Raw genomic sequence first — 18,425 nt, 5'->3', positions numbered from 1 at the left:
TTGTTAACTTCAAGGATTTTTGCAAGACCTGCACCTATATTTGAGAGAAAATGCTTGTAGAAACTCAACTGAAGCCAAACTAAAGATAAAACTCAAACTATAAATGTTAAAGAAACCTGGACTGATTGTGGCCCAGGATCTTTTTCTTCCATTTTTATCAATTTTAATCACTTATCTAACATAAAAGTTTCTATTCTCATTTCCAGACTTTGACTTATTTATCCAGGGACTAGTTCAGCTTACTCAGAGTTCTTCCCCCTGACCTTAATGTCTTCAAATTTCACAAGTGATTAATAGTATTTGGATTACATAACTATACCTAAAATTTCTCATAAATAAGCATAAATAACAGGTTGTATGTTTTGACACTGAAAATGGAAACATTCATTAAGAATTAACAAATGTTTATTTTTCATAATAAAAATGTCAGATTCGTTATTTGCTAATAGTTCTTGCTGTAGCTGTAAGTTGAGTTCCCAATTATAATAATAGAATTTTAATAGATTTATAATTCACTAAATCATAATGTATAACTGTCATTAGGATCTTTTTCCATCAGTAATTAAATTTCAGCATTACATTTGAACAAATTTAAAATCTACCTTTCTAGTGATATTTCTCATCAAAATAATTTATTATCTTGACTTGGTTTATGTGCATTTTAACTTTTCTCAGATTTTTCTCAAATAACTACAAATTTTTTAAATGTTCTGTTGGTATGATTAAAAACAATAATCTGAAAACATGATAGCTTGAGTTAAGAATGAAATCATTTAATATTTGTAATGCTTACATTTTTAAAGTAAAAGATTTTTGAATGGGCTATAATTAAGAAATAGAGCAATTTTCAATTAATTATTGAATGATTTAATAATTTTACTATTTCTGTAAATATTGATTATAAATAGTATATTTGAAGATGATATGATTTCTTGGGGGAACTCCTGGTATGGAAACTTCTCTTTACCAAGAGCAAATAGCAACCTATCAATGATCTTACTAAATTTTAGAGAGTTGCCTAAGGCTAAGATCAAGTGACTATTCAAGTTCACAGAATTAGTGTCTGAGGCAAGATATAGACCCTTCCTGACTTGAGCACTCTATCTACTTTTAAAAAATAGTAATAAATAATGTTTTTTTGAAAACGTACCCTGTTGTTTTAGTCTCTTTCAGATGATTCATTTGAAAACTCAAAAAGGACACACCGACGTCATAGAAAAAGAGATATGAAGAAGAAAAATTCAGCACCATGGTGGTTAACAGATGATGATTTGGAAGATGATGGTAAATCCTTGTATTTCATAATATAAACTATTTTGACCACCAGGTGTCAGTCAAGACCTTCCTGTTCTGATTTTTGAAAAACAAATAAAAATATATAAGTACAGTGAAATTTTGTCATAAATATTCATAGCTGTTTTTTTCTGCTTTTCATAAAATTCCATCATGTATGATATATAATTGTGAGTAACTATGTTTCTATTTCATGAGGTTTTATCTTGAGATGATTCCTATTTTCTTATAAATACTTTAATGAATCTACATAAGTTCAGAAAAAGATAAAAAGAATGACTCTGCTATGTGTCAAGTGATATAGAAATATGTGTATTTTATATATCATTCTAAGTTGCTGTTTTTGATGGAGCTATGATTTTGTTGATGTGATTTCCTCTACTGGTTTCAGATTCCAACATGATTTATGATCTGATTCCATTCTTGTTCATGTCTTTCCATAAATTCCTAAAAGCAAAGCTTCTTAATCTTTTTTGTATCATGAATCCTTTTGTCATCCTGATGACACTTTATAGCTGTATGACCATGCACTAATCATTTGTCCTCTGCCTACTTCAGTTTTTTCTTTGATTAAATGGTGATAATAATAGCAAATGTATTGTGGGAATCATCTGAGATAATGCATATAAAATACTTTGCAATAAATAAATTGCAAAAATAAATGCATTAAAATACTTTAAAGCACTATAGAAATCCTGGATTGTGGTTATCATCATTTTTCATTATTCCCTGAATGTATTGCTCATTGCATTGTCATAATGGAACTGAGAAGAGAGTGAAATATGACTTTGTGTGTTTGTGTGAAAACATGTTTGTATTTTAAGGTTAGTTCAGATTATGCATCCACATCAAGGCCATTCTTTATATTTTTTATTTGAAGTTATGTATGTTCATCAAAATACATAAATGCATCTTTGTTCTGAGTTATTCTGAAATCTTGGAACATCTTGTGGGGTATATAGGAAGAATAGAAGTAGAGATAGTGGAGTCTAATAGCTTGGTATTGTGCAGGATATATCTTTATTGGATCCATCTGGTAACTGATTATATGATAGACGTGGGAAGAGTTTGGAGGCTTGTTGAGCTACAAATATTTTTTATGAAAAGTCTTGAGCAAGTATTTAGTAGGGGGCCAATAATAATGCCAAACAGTAAGGCTAAGATCAGAATTTTATGTGGAGTCAAAAAAAAGAATCATGTCTTGAAACAGTTACTGTGTAAGTTTTACCATGTAAATACGTTTACTATGTGTTTGTATATATATATACATATTATATATTTATACAAATATTTATGTAGTAAATAAGTATGCTGTGTAAAATATGTTCTTTATCCTTGGAACAAGGGAATATTAAGTCCCAGGAATGACAAGGTCATTAAATCTCTAATAAATATTTACAAAAATTGAAAAAAAAAGTTTACAAATTGAATAATTAGAGGAAAATTTTTGATGTACATTGATTACTTTGGAAAACTTTGAGGTTTTATACAGGGGGTATATATTGGATGTGGAAATGAATAGCTATAGTATATGTCTCAGACATCCTCAATCTGCACTGAGGAGAATGAATTAAGTAGCAGAGAGGAAAAGAATTTCCATGTCATGAGTTCCCTATTCCAGTAACAACCAAATCTTTAATAAGAGAGGAGTCCTTGGCTGTGACCAAAAAGGAGGTTTCCAAAGGATTTTTTTCTTTAAGAGACATGAAGGGAGGTTTGCATCCAACTTAATGACAGATGAGATGATGGCAGAGTAACCATATTTGTGGGCAATTTTTTTTTCCTGAGAATTTTCCTGAAAATAAGGCAAAAGATGTTTTAGACTGGATAGTGAGGTATATTCCCAAGGGAGAGAGGAAACTTGTATCCACTTCTGAATAAGAGAAACCATGGCTTTCACTTCCAGAGAGATAGTTGCATTTCTTGTAAAACACCAAGCAGCTGCCATCCACAGTCATCTGGGCAAGTAAGGATCCCTTAGGAAGGATATTTGTGTTGGTATATGGGGACCTGAACCTGAACAGAATGGGGATCCCACCTGTTTAGAGCCCCCACAAATAATACATTCACAGATATAGAGGATGCAGGTTAGAGGAGGGATCATAAACTTAGAGAAACAACTTTAAAAGTCACAGAATTTTACTTCTTCATTTTATATATGAGGAAGTTAAGGCTCAGATAAGTGAAATGACTTGTAAAAGGTCACATATTAAGTATTAAAGCTAGGATTAGAACAGAAGTCTTCCATCTCCAACACTCATAGTCTCTAATAGCTTTCTTTTTTTTATGCATAAGGAAGAGTTTATTTGTCAGCAAGTAGAGAAATTGAGAGTGAAACTTGTTTATATGGGTGTCTTAGTCCTCTGCACCCTTTGGGAGCAACACTGCTGCACATTTTGGTACTAGCACTCACAACTGGCAATGATGATGGGAGAATAAACTGGGAAGTGGATTCTGTCCTGTTGGAACTTTTATTACTTGAACTGTGATGCTTGACTTAGGAATCAGAGCCTGATGCCATTGTTTCCTCTCTTATGTTTTGCCTCTCCATGTTGGAGAGAGAAATTTGAATTCTGGATTTTGTTGCTTAGAGAGGAATTCTCATTGGAGTCCTGAATCCTAGAGTTTCACAATGTACTATAGAAAGCCACAAAGTGATAAAAGGAGGTTGGATCCATAGAAAGGAAAAGGGGAGCCCCTGTTTTACTAGACCAATTAAAAGGTAGAATAACTGAATGAAACTGGTCACACATTGGGGCAGAGAGGTCTGCACTAAAGGTTGGTTCAGGTGCAGGATATGAAGAAAGATTACATGGTGGAATGTTCAGCATATGTTATTTTTAAATAAGCAATCATTAGTATACATAGGAATATAGAACAGGAACCCATAAAAGGTTCCTTATCTTAAAAACTGAATTACATTAAACATCTGCAAGAGGGATGCTAAATGGAGAAATAGACGCAAGAATCACCAACTTCAGCAAAATACAAAATGAAGTGAACCCAGGATGAATTAAGTCAGGTTCCATATATTATTTACAAGACAATGGAGTTTGGGCTGGGATTAAAAATATATAATATTGAAAATATCTGTATATTTGGAACAAAAAATTGAATGATATTAGGGTAGTAGTTATACCTTCAAGTACTAGGTGGAGAGTGGTAACATAAAATATATCCTGTTGCACATTCAAATGATAAGGGGAACTCAGATTATACAGCTCCCACCAAGTTTATGCCCCCATAACTTTCAGCTACAGCCTTGTAAATTTATTAAAATATTTAGATAAATAGATGTTTGTTCTGAGTTACCTTTTTAACTTTGGAAGGCCATAACTAGAGTAGATTTGAAGTGTGTCAAGGAGGCAGTGATATAGAAAGAAGAAATCATTATTGATGGAAAAGTTCTCCAGATGCTTCTATTTACAGATGCTATTATACTTTTACTAAGTCCCAGAATACAACAAAACCTTCCCAAGAAAATCCAAAGATAATTTAATTATTCCTGCTAGAAAAAAATTGAAAAATTTATTCATGTTACTGAGGATTTATAGATGGCTAGACAGCTCTTTCACTAAGTTTCTCTAAATCTTTATAGTTAGAAAGATGTCTCTCTTTTTTGGGGAGGAGTGTTATAAAGGTACTGTGAACTTGCTCAGTAGTGAAGATAGGATAGGTCACATTTATTCTCCCAATGAATCTTTAAGACTGTGAGTCATGTGGTGTGCTTTTCTCAGAAAAATCAAAATTATGGGTGAGCCATAGCATAATTGATGCTGAGGATAATGGATTTGGGGTCAAGGGAGATAAAAGTTTGAATCCTACTTCAACATATACTTGTGGTGTGACCATGTGCATACAGCTGAGCTTTTTTTTTTTTGAAGGAATAATTCAAATTGGATAAATATTGTATATTTACATATTAATATTATGTACATACATAATATATGCATGTACACATACATACACTTATGCTTAATTAGTTTAATTCTTTGACTTCATGATCTCATCCCTCTAGATATTCCTTCCAACAGCCCATATTGTAGTCTACTTCTTCATGTCTTCTCATCCTTCATAACTCTTCTGAGTTTTCTTAGAGAGAAGGCATTGAGAGCCTATACAGTACCTTTAGTATCCCTGCAATGTCAAGAGAAATATTACTGTACTATTTACTGGATGATGTGAATAAGAGGTATAATTTCTCTCTGAGTCTCTTTATACAAATTATGCATAGTTCATTTTTGATAATATGCTATAGCATCTATCATCTCCATTACCCACTTGAAGATATATAACCTCAATTGTTCAGAAATAGTAGTAATTTTTGATTTGCAATTGTGTAGTAATGTTACCTGAGTTGATGATTCATATCTACTTATCCATCCCTAAACTTTCAGCTTTCAGACTCTGAATTCCAGTTATCTTTTGCAAATCTGATAACGGGATATCCTGTATACACATAGAACTCAACATGTTTATGTCTATGGAGAATCTCTTCTCCATTTGGACCTTGCAGAGGACAGACTCTATAAAAGTGTTAAAAACCTTTGGTGAACATATGTCTCCCTTTTTTATACATCAAAGTTACCTAAATTTAACAACAGATGTTAAGGCATCTTTGATGGAACTATAGTGTGTGTATACATATGTTAAAACAATGGACCTGTGTACCATATGTGTTCATGTGGTTCCTTCAAAGACATATATGTGTATACTTATATATAGACATATAAATATATATACACACACATAGGAATAAGAAATACCTTATTGGAGGGAAGCCTTGAAGAAAACATTTTGTTTATCAAATCATGTACTTACTTGTTTTGCTTGATATATGTATTTGTATATATATCTATATGGCATGTGTGCATCTGTGTGTACATTTATGTATGTGAATATGTATATGTGTACATATCAAGCATATCACTAGGATATACAGTTTGTGGAATGAGTGTGGAATAAAGATATGTGATTCATCATTTTAGCAGAGCATAAATTGTTTTTATTTCCATTGAATCCAAGAAGTAAGTTGCTGCATATAAACTATTTTGTTTTGCTTGTTTTTATATATTAACAATATTGTTTATATATGTATAGATAAGGGTTTTAAACTTGTATTGCTATATATATTACACTATACCTATTCAGAAAGAAAAATCTGAAATAAATTATTATGCAATTATAATATAGGATTGTATCCTTTAAAATATTTGTTGAATAAAAGAAAAATCTGTAGAAGATCTGGATACATGTTCACATCTTCCTATAAACTAATGGATAAAACCAGAAGGATAGTAGTAAATAGCAAAACCCAGATAAGTTGATAACAGAGAATAGTTTCTAACAATATCTTTTCTCTTTTACTGATTATGGCATAATTGCATTTGTACATTAGAATCCCCAGTGTACTACACAAGGTTCATATATGTAGCACAGATATAGCAAGAGTCTCTGGACTAGACCCAATCTAAATAGAGGCAGTCCATGTTAAAGGCAGTACAATTTTGAAGTTGTAGAAGAATCCATTCTCAAGAATACCTGAAAGGAGGAGGATGAGGATGGTGACTGCAACAACAAAAACAAAAATAGCCCATATGAGGGTTATAGGATCCATATGTACAAAAATATTTATAGCAACTTTTCTTATAACAGAACTGGAAACAAAGTGGATGCTCACCAAATGAGGTGTGGTTGAATAAATTGTGGTAGAGGAATATAAAATGGGGAGGAGTACCCTAGACTGACCCTTCCTGTGCCTATGTTATCTAAAGTAATTGTCAGCTGTTATTTATCCAACTTAGAACTGCTTCAGTAGAGACCTGCTGCACACCCTTATTGTAGAGTATGGAGAATACTTGATTTGAAGTTTAGTTCCAGCTGAGTTACTAATTAGGTACATAAACTTGGGCAAGTCACTTAACTTGACCACACCTCAATCATCTCATCTGTAAAATGAGGGGAGGATAAGCTCAAAGAGCTTTGCATTGCCTTTAGTCACTCACATTCTATGGTGCAAATATTTATCAGATAGCTTGGAACAGCCTCATCTGGTCCATTCTGGAAACACTGCTTCCTAAAGAAGAAGCCTATTGGGCTTGCTGCATCATCCTTTTAGAACTATCTTTTGACTGCCTATACCTAGTTTGAACTGGCAGTAGGTATTTGGTTATTTATTCCATTAGAATGATATTTCCTTCTTGTTCTATGAATAAAATAAATTTGTCTGAAGTCTAGGAATTTCTTTTCCCTTAAATTAACAAAACTATTGATGCCATATCATTATAGAAACTAGGGAAAAGCAAATACTATGGAGTAGCACCTTAGTAAGGTCTTCAATCAGGACTTGTATGAGGACTTAACAAACTTGGTAAAACTTTTGCATGTCATCACAGATTTTAAACAAACTTTTAAAAGTCACCTGTGTTAATCACTATTCAAGTGAAATTAGAAATTTTAAGTGATAAAATTTTAGATGCAATATTTATAAACATTAGGATATTTTAAAGCATTTTAATCATTGGGGTATAGAGATTTTTAATTTTTAGAAAATTTTGTAGAAAACATCCTGAAAATTTTCCCTCCTTGTGTTTGGTGTTAAGTTATTCTTATCTCATAAACAAAAAATGTGTAGTGTTTGCTTTTGCTTAATGAGAATAAGGTTTGTTTGATTTTTTTTTTGGATAATGTAAAAATTCCTTTTAAAATGTTGAATAGTTTTGATTTGTAAGTCTTCTACCATTTCTCTTCCTATTCTCCCAGTACTTAATTTTTTTGAAGTGTTAACTACCTTTTCTGTCAGTTATTTAAGATCCTTACTGAAAAGATAAAACAAGGATGATTATTTATATAATGAAACTTCTTGGATTTACAAAAGTAGGTCCGCAAATCTTCTTTTACATGATATTTCTTGATGTATTTAAAATGTGATTTAAGTTTTTTAAAATTTCATCTGCACAGTCTTAAAATAATTTATTGTGTAAAGTAATATAAGTCTATTCTCACTAGAATAATATAGATGATAACTTAGATAACTGTGTAATGCTTGATGGAAACCAGTGAGATCCTAGCTATCAGAAATTTCAGCCAAATTCTGCCTGGAATATCTTAGAGAAAGTCTGTCTCTTATTTTCTAAATCGTATCCTTGCATGTGTCAATGTGATTTCATTTTGTCTGTCTTCCTGATAGATAACTGATACTAAATAGTAGTTTTCTTGTCAAAGTGAGAAAAGTTATAATTTTAGAACATAGATGCAGTTCCCAAGTAACATAATTTGTTGGGGGGGAGGGGGTGTTGGGTTATACAAAAAGAATAACTAAAGCATTGAATGTCTTAGGGTAGAAGGGGGAAAAAAGAGAAATAAGGGAGGGGGCATGAACTAAATATAAACTTCATCAAGATCATATTTCTGCCTGTATTCTTTACCTTGCTATCTTCTGAATTCAACTGTTATATTATCAAGTATAGTTATACTTGATGAATAGTACATGAACAGTTACACTATCAAGGATGTATCATAAACCCAATAAGTATGTCAAAAATATCTATTCTGTTGCACTATTTTTAAATAACCATATACTACCTTACACACACTGTGCAAAGACACCATTCTATAAAGTTGTGGGTGAATACGAAAACAAAGAAGGCTCCATAAAGAAATGGTTAATAATGATTCTGCAAAATAGAAATTTGTTGTTATATTCAGAAAGGATACTTGAGTCCCAGTTTAACATTTTTTTAAAAAAAAGACATTCTCTGTAAATAGAATTCTTGGGTTGCTGACAGAAAGAAACCTCAAGTTAAACCCACAAAGAAATACCTTGACTAAATTCCAGGAATTTACAATTTAAAATATATATATATATATTAAGAGTAGACCAAGCAGCATAATTCTCTCATGCTTCTAGGAAAAGGCAAAGTTATTTTTAAAACTTTCATTTGTGAAACTAATAAGACTTTAGAAAACATATTGGATTAGAAAGCTCTCAAGGGAGTAAAATGAGTCAGAAAGGAAAGGCAAACTAGGCTAGCCAAAGCAGCAAGACACCCTGAGGGAAAGACAGGAGTCTCTCTTTAAAATATTAAAGAAATGCTTCATTCATTCAAAGCAGGAAAAATTGAATTAGTGAATGTATCACTGATTAAAATCTGTTATCTCATTAAGAGTATTTTGGGATTATGGAAGTACAGAAAAAAGTTGCTTGGGCTAGAGGAGGTGAGGAAGGAGAATGCAATACAACTTACTTTCAAGAAGAGAAAAACTGATTTTATCTGGAAAGACTTGAGAGATACGAAGATACATATTCCCTAGGAGGTAGGAATGTGCAATGTAACCCTTAGTTTATTTTAAGGATGAAGGAGGGACCTCAGGAACTCTTGACAATGAGGTCTCTTAAAACTAAATTGCACCAAAAAGGAGGGAAGTTTCCTGGCTTCCTGAGGGAGTCTGTGATTGCATGAACATGGGGAACAATAATTAGATTTCTGACCCTAGGTTGGACAGAGGCTGATTGTAAGGAGATGCAATAGAATGGGGCCCTATCCCACAGGATAATGAGTAACTTCCACAGTATCATACTCCTTCCTTTAAGAGAGAATGTTATCATTGCACTAATGTATGAGCTGGGCAGAGGAGGGAACAAGGATTGCCTTTCAAAATTTTTATGGTGTATGAGGCACATAAAGAGTAAAAACTAGAATGTATAAACAGAAGTTATATTCCTCATCATTTTAGAAGTGCTTAAAGGAGTAAATATAGAGATGAAGTAAATTAACATTCCTTTGAAAAAAGCCCCATAAATGAATATAACATAAGATATTGGATGACAGATTGGGATGGGAAGATTTAAAGCTATGAATAATTCACCTGTACTAAGTGTTAACTAGGGGGGGGGGGGGAGAAGGGAGGTTATTAAAATTGTGAATAGGTTAAAGTCTCCAATGAAATGAGAGACTGCCAAAAAGGATTTTTACTTATTGCATAATTTATTTGTTTCTCATTATGTTTGACCAGTTCATTTCCACCAGTCATAAATTTCCTGTTTTCTCAGAGTCCTTCCAACATTCATCTTTTTCATCTTTGACAATTTGGTTGGTATGAAGTGGTACCTCTGTGATATTTTAATTTATATATCACTTATCAATTTTGAACATTTTTTATTGTTGACAGTTTATATTTCTTCTCTTGAAAATTATTCATATTCTTTTATCACTTATCAGGGATTGATGTGTCATTTTATAGATTTTGGATGTCAGACTTCTGTCAGAAATGTTTAATGAAAATATTTTCCCCAGTCTTTGTTTTCTTTTCTAACTGCATTGATTTTACTTATTTAAATTTTTAATCTTTATATCCCACTTGTTTTGTCTTTCATAAAATTATCTGTGCCACTACCAAAAGAAAAAATTTGACATATAATTAAACACACAGCATGTCTCTTTTTAATTTTTTCCCCAAGAATAAACTCAGAGCATTTCCAATAAAATCAGGGGTGAAACAAAAAAAAACTTATGATGAAAAATGCTATCTATGCTTAGAGAAAGAACTGATGGTATCTGCATACAGATTGAAGCATATTTTTTTGCTTTCCTTATTGTTCTTGAGGTTTTAATTTTTTCTATGTTTTTCCCTGCAGCAAAACTATTATCGAAATATTTTGCTTCAATACACATGTATAATGTATATAAAGTTGCCAGCCTTTTCACTGGAGAGGAGTAGGGAGGAAGAGAATTTGTAATCAAAGTTTTAAAGAAAAGTTAAAAAATGTTTTTGCATGTAAGTGGGAAAAATAAAATACTGAATAAAGATAAAAAAGGCAAAAAAATAATTTTTCCCCAAGATAGCAATGATGTGTGTGTGTGTGTGTGTGTGTGTGTGTGTATTGAAATGAAGGAGAAATAAGAAAAGAAAATAGTATTTTGCCAAGAATTACTTTTATCTTAATGTTATATTCCAACAGTAGCCTTATTTATGTGGCAAATTTCTCCCTCCACAGCTAGAATAAATCTGTGAACTTGTTTTAAACTCACTCTCTCTCTCTCTCTCTCTCTCTCTCTCTCTCTCTCTCTCTCTCTCTCTCTCTCTCTCTCTCTCTCTCTTTCCCTGAATCAGGAAGACTCATTTTCCTAAGTTCAAATTTGGCCTTTGATACTAAATAGTTGTGTGACCCTGGCAAAGTCACTTAACCCTCTTTGCCTCAGTTCTTCAATGGTAAGATGACCTGGAAAAGGAAAGAACAAGCTATGTAGTATCTCTGCCAAGAAAACCCTGAATGGGTTCATAAATTGTAGAATCTGACAACAAAAATACACATACATACAATTTAAAGTTAAAGGCACACTATACTTATTTTTGTGTAGGAAAGAAACATTTGATTTGGTAATGCATAATGTTGCTTTTGAGAATTTTCTCTACCAGAGTTTCTCCCTTGCATATGACAAAATTACATAATTCCTTTGAATAATGTAAGAAGAGATAATATTGTTCAGCTCTTTGACTTTTGTGTAAAGCTAGGGATAAAATGAAAGTAAAGCTCTGAGATAATTTCTCACCATTGTATAGTGGGATAACAGACTAAAAATCTAGAATTCCCAGACATGTACAATAAATTAATTTGTTTTACTTCACTTTGCATACAAGAGATTCTTTTTTTATTTTAATTTTATTTTTTTCTATTCCATGTAAAGATAGCTTTCAGTATACTTTTTTCTTTAAGATTTTGAGTTCCATATTTTTTTACCTCCCTCTTACCTCTCCCTCCCCAAGAAAGCAAGTATACATAAACAGTCTTTTTTAACATATTTCTGTATTAGTCATGTTAGTCATATTGTCAAAGAAGAACCAGAACAAAAAGGGGGGAAACATTTGAAAGAAAAAAAAAGTTTTTTAAAAGTTAAAATAATATATTTTGGTTGGCATCAGACTCCATAGCTCTTTCTCTGAATGTGGATGGCATTTTTTATCACAAGTCTTAGAATTACCTTTGATCGGGGGCGGCTAGGTGGCATAGTGGATAAAGCACCAGCCTTGGAGTCAGGAGTACCTCTGGGTTCAAATCCGGTCTCAGACACTTAATAATTACCTAGCTGTGTGGCCTTGGGCAAGCCACTTAACCCCATTTGCCTTGCAAAAAACCTAAAAAAAAAATTACCTTTGATCACTGTACTGCTAAGAACTAAGACTATCATAATTGATCATCACACAATGTTATTATTAAGTACAGTGTTCTGATTCTGCTCATTTCACTCATCCAGTTCCAGGTTTTTCTGAAATCTACTTGCTCATGATTTCTTACAGAACAATAGTGTTTCTTCACATTTATATACCACAACTTCTTCACCCAGTTGTTGGGCATCCTCTGTTCTTTGTCACTACAAAAACAACTACTATAAATATTTTTAACCATGTAGGTCTTTTCCCTTTTTTTACGATTGTGGTATTGCTGAATCAAAGGATATGCATATTTTTATACTTAGGCACTTTGGCCATAGTACCAAATTGCTCTCTAGAATAACTGGATTAATTCACATCTCCCCTAAGAGTGCTTTAGTGTCCCAGTTTTCTCACATCCCTTACATTTACCACTTTCCATTTTTGACATTTTAGCCAATTTGTTAAGTATGAGGTAGTACCTCAGAATTTGTAATCAATAATGATTTAGAGCATTTTTATTCATTTGCCTAATTTGTTCATCTGAAAACTACTTGTTTCTATCCTTTGACCATTTATCAATTGGGGAATTACTTAGATAGATAAATGAGTGAAATTTATAAGAATATATAATTATAAATGAGTCCTTTATCAAACTTACTAACTGTAAAAATTTTTTCCCAGTTTTCTGCATTCCTTCTAATCTTTGTTGCATTGATTTTATTTGTGCAAAACCTTTTTAATTTAATCAAAATAATCCTTTTTTTTGTATTTTATAAATGTTCTCTATCTGATGTTTGGTCATATACTCCTCCCCTCTCCAAAGGTCTGACAGGTAAGCTATTCTTTGTTCTCTTAATTGGCTTGTAGTATCACTTTTATGGATAAATAATGAACCCATTTTGATGTTATTTTGATTTAGAGTGTGAAATATTGGTCTATGCATAGTTTCTGTGATGCTATTTTTCCAGTTTTCCCAGCAGTTTTGTCAAATAGTGAGTTTTTATCTCAGAAGCAAGAGTCTGTGGGTTTATCAGTATAGTAGATTATTCTCATAGTCATTTACTATTGTTTCTTTTATACCTAATCTATTCCACTGTTTCACCATTCTCTCTCTTCTGGAGTTGGAGAAGAGTTAGTAGTCTGGAAAGTAGTACTAATATGCAAAAAAACCCAGTAAAAACTGATCTAGTTGAAAACTTAAAAGTTTTAGATGTAAACAGGATAGGTGTATGTATATTTTTATGTTGCTTATTTTTTTCTCAATTACATATAAAAAAAATTTTTTAACATTTGTTTTTTTTAAATTCTGAGTTTTAAATCCTTTCTCCTCTCCCTATACCTTATGGCAGCAAACAATTTGAGGACAAATCACTTAACCTTGTTTGCCTTAGTTTCTTCATCTTTAAAAATGAGCTGAGGAAGGAAATGAATCTTGCCTATATCTTTGCCAAGAAAACCCCAATAGAAGTCATGAAGAGTTGGACATGATTGAAATGACTGAACAACAAATACTTGTGCAGTCGTGCAAAATATTTTCATGTTAACCTGTATGTATATTTTTAAAAAATGAATTACATTTAAATTTTAACCTCTTCTTATCCAAGTCCCTTACTTGTTCTTTGTATCTGTGTTCATACTGATGATTGCTAAGTTCAAATAAAAAGGCAAATTTAATTAAGTGAAACCAGAAGTCAAAACATGAAAAGAAAGTAGAAAGTGCCTACGTGTTGAAAGTTTGATATAAAGAATCTATCAGTAGTACATAAAATTACCATAACTATGCTTAGCCATTTTTTATTCAGTAAAGTTTTCAACTGTCATTGCATTTTCTAATTTAGTCTTAACTGACAATAAACAGCAAAAAAGAAGATGTAAAATTGTTGAAGCAACTTGAATGCTTGTTAATTACAGATAAATTAAGATGACCTCCACTCCATGAAGAGATACATTTTGTTGTTTTGTTTCTCCCATGACCCAATTCAGATTTGGTGCTCTAATAGGAATGGGAAGGAGGAAACAATATCAAAAGTCAAAGTTATCTATATTTCTAGGGCTATATCCTTTAGTTTTTTGGTAATTTACAGCTCCCCTGGTCAATGGCGTTTACTGTTCTTTGAGGTCATAATCACAGGATAACTGTACTCTGTTCTTGAGGCAGGTAGACTGGACTGAACATCCACTTAGCCAACCTTTGAAAAACGTATGAATGAACTCTTTTCTTGGGAATGCCTTTAACTCATTAGATATTTTTGTTTCATCATTTCTAAGGGTTTATTATGTTATTATATTGTTATATTATTTTACATATATTATAATGCCATTTTAATTTATTATGTTAGATTAATGACAATTTAATTATATCTTCACATAAATTTGTTACAAGGAGGCTCACCCAGTATTCATGGCATCTTTTTTCTAAAATAAGTAATTTATTCCTAGGTTATTTCATACTTATGTTCTGTCTAGTCCATCTTTTATCTTGGTTACAGAGTTCTCAAATGACACACACATTTATTCTGTTTATATCTTCTAAAAATTTTTTTTCAACTAGATCAGTTTTACTGATGTTCTTTTTTGCATATCCATCACTGCTTTCCAAACTATCAACCTTTCTCCAATCCCAGTCGAAAGAATCTCTTTGGCTAAGAAATAGTGGTGAATCAATGGGAAAGATTAGCATTAGTGTATTGCTATCTATCTCTTGATCCAATACCTAACTTTGTCAACCAAATGATGAGTTGTTGTATGCTGAACTTACTGTATCCATGTTTAAACTGACACTTTAGTTTGAAGTTTAATATAAAATATGATAACTCTTACTTAGTATATTGAAATTCAGTGTTTTTGGAACCAAAATTTTTCCACCCTTTCACGAATCAAATTTCATTTCTAAGACAACCACCTATCTATTCTGCCACCCAAAACAGAGAAATAGAGATTATTTTTGTGGTTGATTTTATTTCATTTGTATTCATAAGGTATTTGTAACAAGTTACAAAGTTACTTAAGAATGACTTTACATTCATTTTTTCTATTTCTAGTTAATAGTCTCATCAAATGCTTTAAAGTTTAATTGTACTTATAAGTTTAAAATGGTTGCAATACATCAGATTTTGTATTCTAAAAATGTAAATTCCAATGGACTTTATAGAATTTATACACAGTCAGATTTGCATTCTGGAACTAAGCTTAGTTTTATGCAAAAGGAAGGATATATAATACAGTTGTAACTATTGAGAGAGTATGATCATCAATAATTTGGAAACCAGTGTTTTTTGACTTCCACAGAATTATGTGATTAAAAGCTGACACAAAAAATATTCCACTGGGTCTGTGATCTCATTAGTGTGGCTAGTCTCTTCAGTATTATAGATCATAAAACTTCCACGGCAGCCCATCCTGTACCACATTTCTTCACATAAATTTGCTCATCTAGAATGCATAGCATCTTTTTTTTTCTAAAATAAGTGACATTTCTAGGTTAATGCTCTTTCTAGTCCATCTTATTTTGGTTACAGATTTCTCAAATGACATCTTTATACCTCGTTTCCTTTAATATGTAATATCTTGCTGCCTGCTCTCACAGACCATGAGCCTTTCCATTGCAAACATTTTTAGTGTAGTGTCTGGCATATGGTAAGCACTTAATAAATATTTACTGACTGATTATTGACTAAATGTATTTATCTATTTTATTTCTTCTGACAGAAGTTAGAGCATTGAGCATTTATTTTTTTCTGCTAGTTCTTTCAAAGTCATGTACAAATAAGAAAATATACAAGTAAGAGAAAAACTTGGCATTAATAGAAAATCTTGAAGGCATCTTTGTTCTACCAAAGCAAAAGCATTCTTATAGTCAATAAATAATTACTGTGTGTGTTTGTGTTCTCCAACCTTTCAGTCAATTGTATGATTTTCTACAGATGCCAACTATTACAGTATTTTATTTGTTCTAATGTTTACCTTCATCAAAGATGCCCTTGACACCTTATATATTATCATCATAAAATAATTTAGAGATGTCAAAAAAGACAGATGGATATACAGTTCCTGATATTCTTTAGACCAACCTAGTGATTTAGTGAAAATAAGATAAGATTTTTGATACCTTGAAAATCAATGTCCTCAAACTTTAATTGCTCTATGTATGCTTTTTAAAAATACTACTTTTCTTATCTTTGTTTCCTCCAGAACTTTTCTAGTTCTCCAAATAGCATGTCTATGATGGTAAAATCCAATTGTCTTTTTTTTTCACTATCCTCACTATTGAAGAGAGTTGTTTTAAAAATATTTTACAGGTCTCTTTTTTATGTTTAGTTTCCTTACAGTTTTATCCATAAGTGCACTTGGATGACTTGGTTCCAAAAGGAAGAATCAGAAGCAATGAGTGGAAATTGCAAAGAGGCCAATTTAGATTAAATATCAGAAAAACTTTTCTGACAACCAGAGTGGGCCAAAAGTTGAAGGTTCTTCCTTGAGATGTGCTAGGTCTTTCCCTTCCTTGGAGGGTTTCAAAAAGAAGCCTGATGACCATTTGTCTCCTATGGGATAATAGGAATTTCCTCATATGTGGGTTGGAGTAGACCGCTGCTGAGGTCCCTTCCGACCCTCAAAGTTCTCTTGTTCTGTGATTTACTTCCTTCTCATAATTTCAAAACAAAACTGCTTATAAATCTTCTGTTACTTAATAAAATTATATCTGTGCCTATATGTATCTGTGTATGTATATTTACACTTATAGGTATATCTGTATATGTATATTATATATACAAATATTCATATATAAAGCTATATAACAATATACAACACATACAGTCTTCTTTGTAACCTTTGATAATGGTATCTTTTCTCTAGATAAATGTTTGTGACAGGGGTAGTTTCTAGGCTCTTTCAGTTATGTCAGTGGATTTATATCACTTATACTTTTTTATTTTTTTTTATTTATTTTTTAGGTTTTTTGCAAGGCAAATGGGGCTAAGTGGCTTGCCCAAAGCCACACAGCTAGGTAATTATTAAGTGTCTGAGACCGGATTTGAACCCAGGTACTTCTGACTCCAAGGCCAGTGCTCTATCCACTGCGCCACCTAGCCGCCTCTCACTTATACTTCTTAAGGAAAATTATAATACATTTTCATTAGGGAATGAATATACAGACAAAATTGGTATCTTTAAAAATAACATTTTCACATCTAGTATTAGTGGGACATTTCCACTAATGAAAGATGCATTTTGTTCTGTAATAATCCTTTATTTAAATTTTTTTTTAATTTTTAAGGCAGTTGGGTTTAAGTGACTTGCCCAAGGTCACACAAGCTAGGCAGTTATTAAGTGTCTGAGCCTAACTTTGAACTCTCGTCCTCCTGACTCCAGGGCTGCTGCTTTATCCACTATGCCACCTAGCTGCCCCCATGATCCTTTATTTTAAATAATATCTATCGGGCACCTAGGTGCAGTGGATAAAGCACTGGCCCTTAAGTCAGGAGTACCTGGGTTCAAATCCGGTCTCAGACACTTAATAATCACCTAGCTGTGTGGCCTTGGGCAAGCCACTTAACCCCATTGCCTTGCAAAAAAAAAATCTAAATAATATCTATCATATGATTTATTCCTGGCCTTTTTTCTATTTTGGCTTATAATCTCAAAAATCACTGATGGAAGTTTAACCCAGATTCTTTAGAAATAAGAATAAGTACAAAGAGGTAAAGATGGAAAGTCTTTCCTAAACTGTCATAGCATATTGATTAAATGCTTATTATTCAGTAAATCAGAAACATTCATTCTGAAAATGAAATATAGATAAGAACTGAAGTATATACTGGACCTTCTCATTACCAAGAATATTTTCTTCATTTGTACAGCTTGTAACCCCCTCAGTATGTTCTCATCCTGGGTGCTTCTTGTTCACTCCCTTCTAAAGGTACTACATAAAAAAACTACCCAATGCCTTGGACATTTTCCTTTTAGAATCTTGTAGTGTT

General features: G+C 32.2%; 1 protein-coding gene across 3 annotated transcripts in view; it reads left to right on the top strand.

Annotated features, from left to right (window-relative positions):
* The window catches only part of CEP162 (centrosomal protein 162), a 134,541-nt gene that overhangs the window by 16,922 nt on the left and 99,194 nt on the right, over positions 1-18,425 (top strand). For all 3 annotated transcript variants that reach the window (XM_074187094.1, XM_074187093.1, XM_074187092.1), the window contains exon 3: positions 1,164-1,284. In XM_074187094.1, the coding sequence (XP_074043195.1) occupies positions 1,164-1,284 (121 nt within the window). The remainder of the gene's footprint in view (positions 1-1,163; positions 1,285-18,425) is intronic.

Source organism: Macrotis lagotis, chromosome 5 (assembly GCF_037893015.1).
Source record: "Macrotis lagotis isolate mMagLag1 chromosome 5, bilby.v1.9.chrom.fasta, whole genome shotgun sequence".
Classification (NCBI taxonomy): domain Eukaryota; kingdom Metazoa; phylum Chordata; class Mammalia; order Peramelemorphia; family Peramelidae; genus Macrotis; species Macrotis lagotis.
This window is presented reverse-complemented; position numbering and strand designations above follow the sequence as displayed.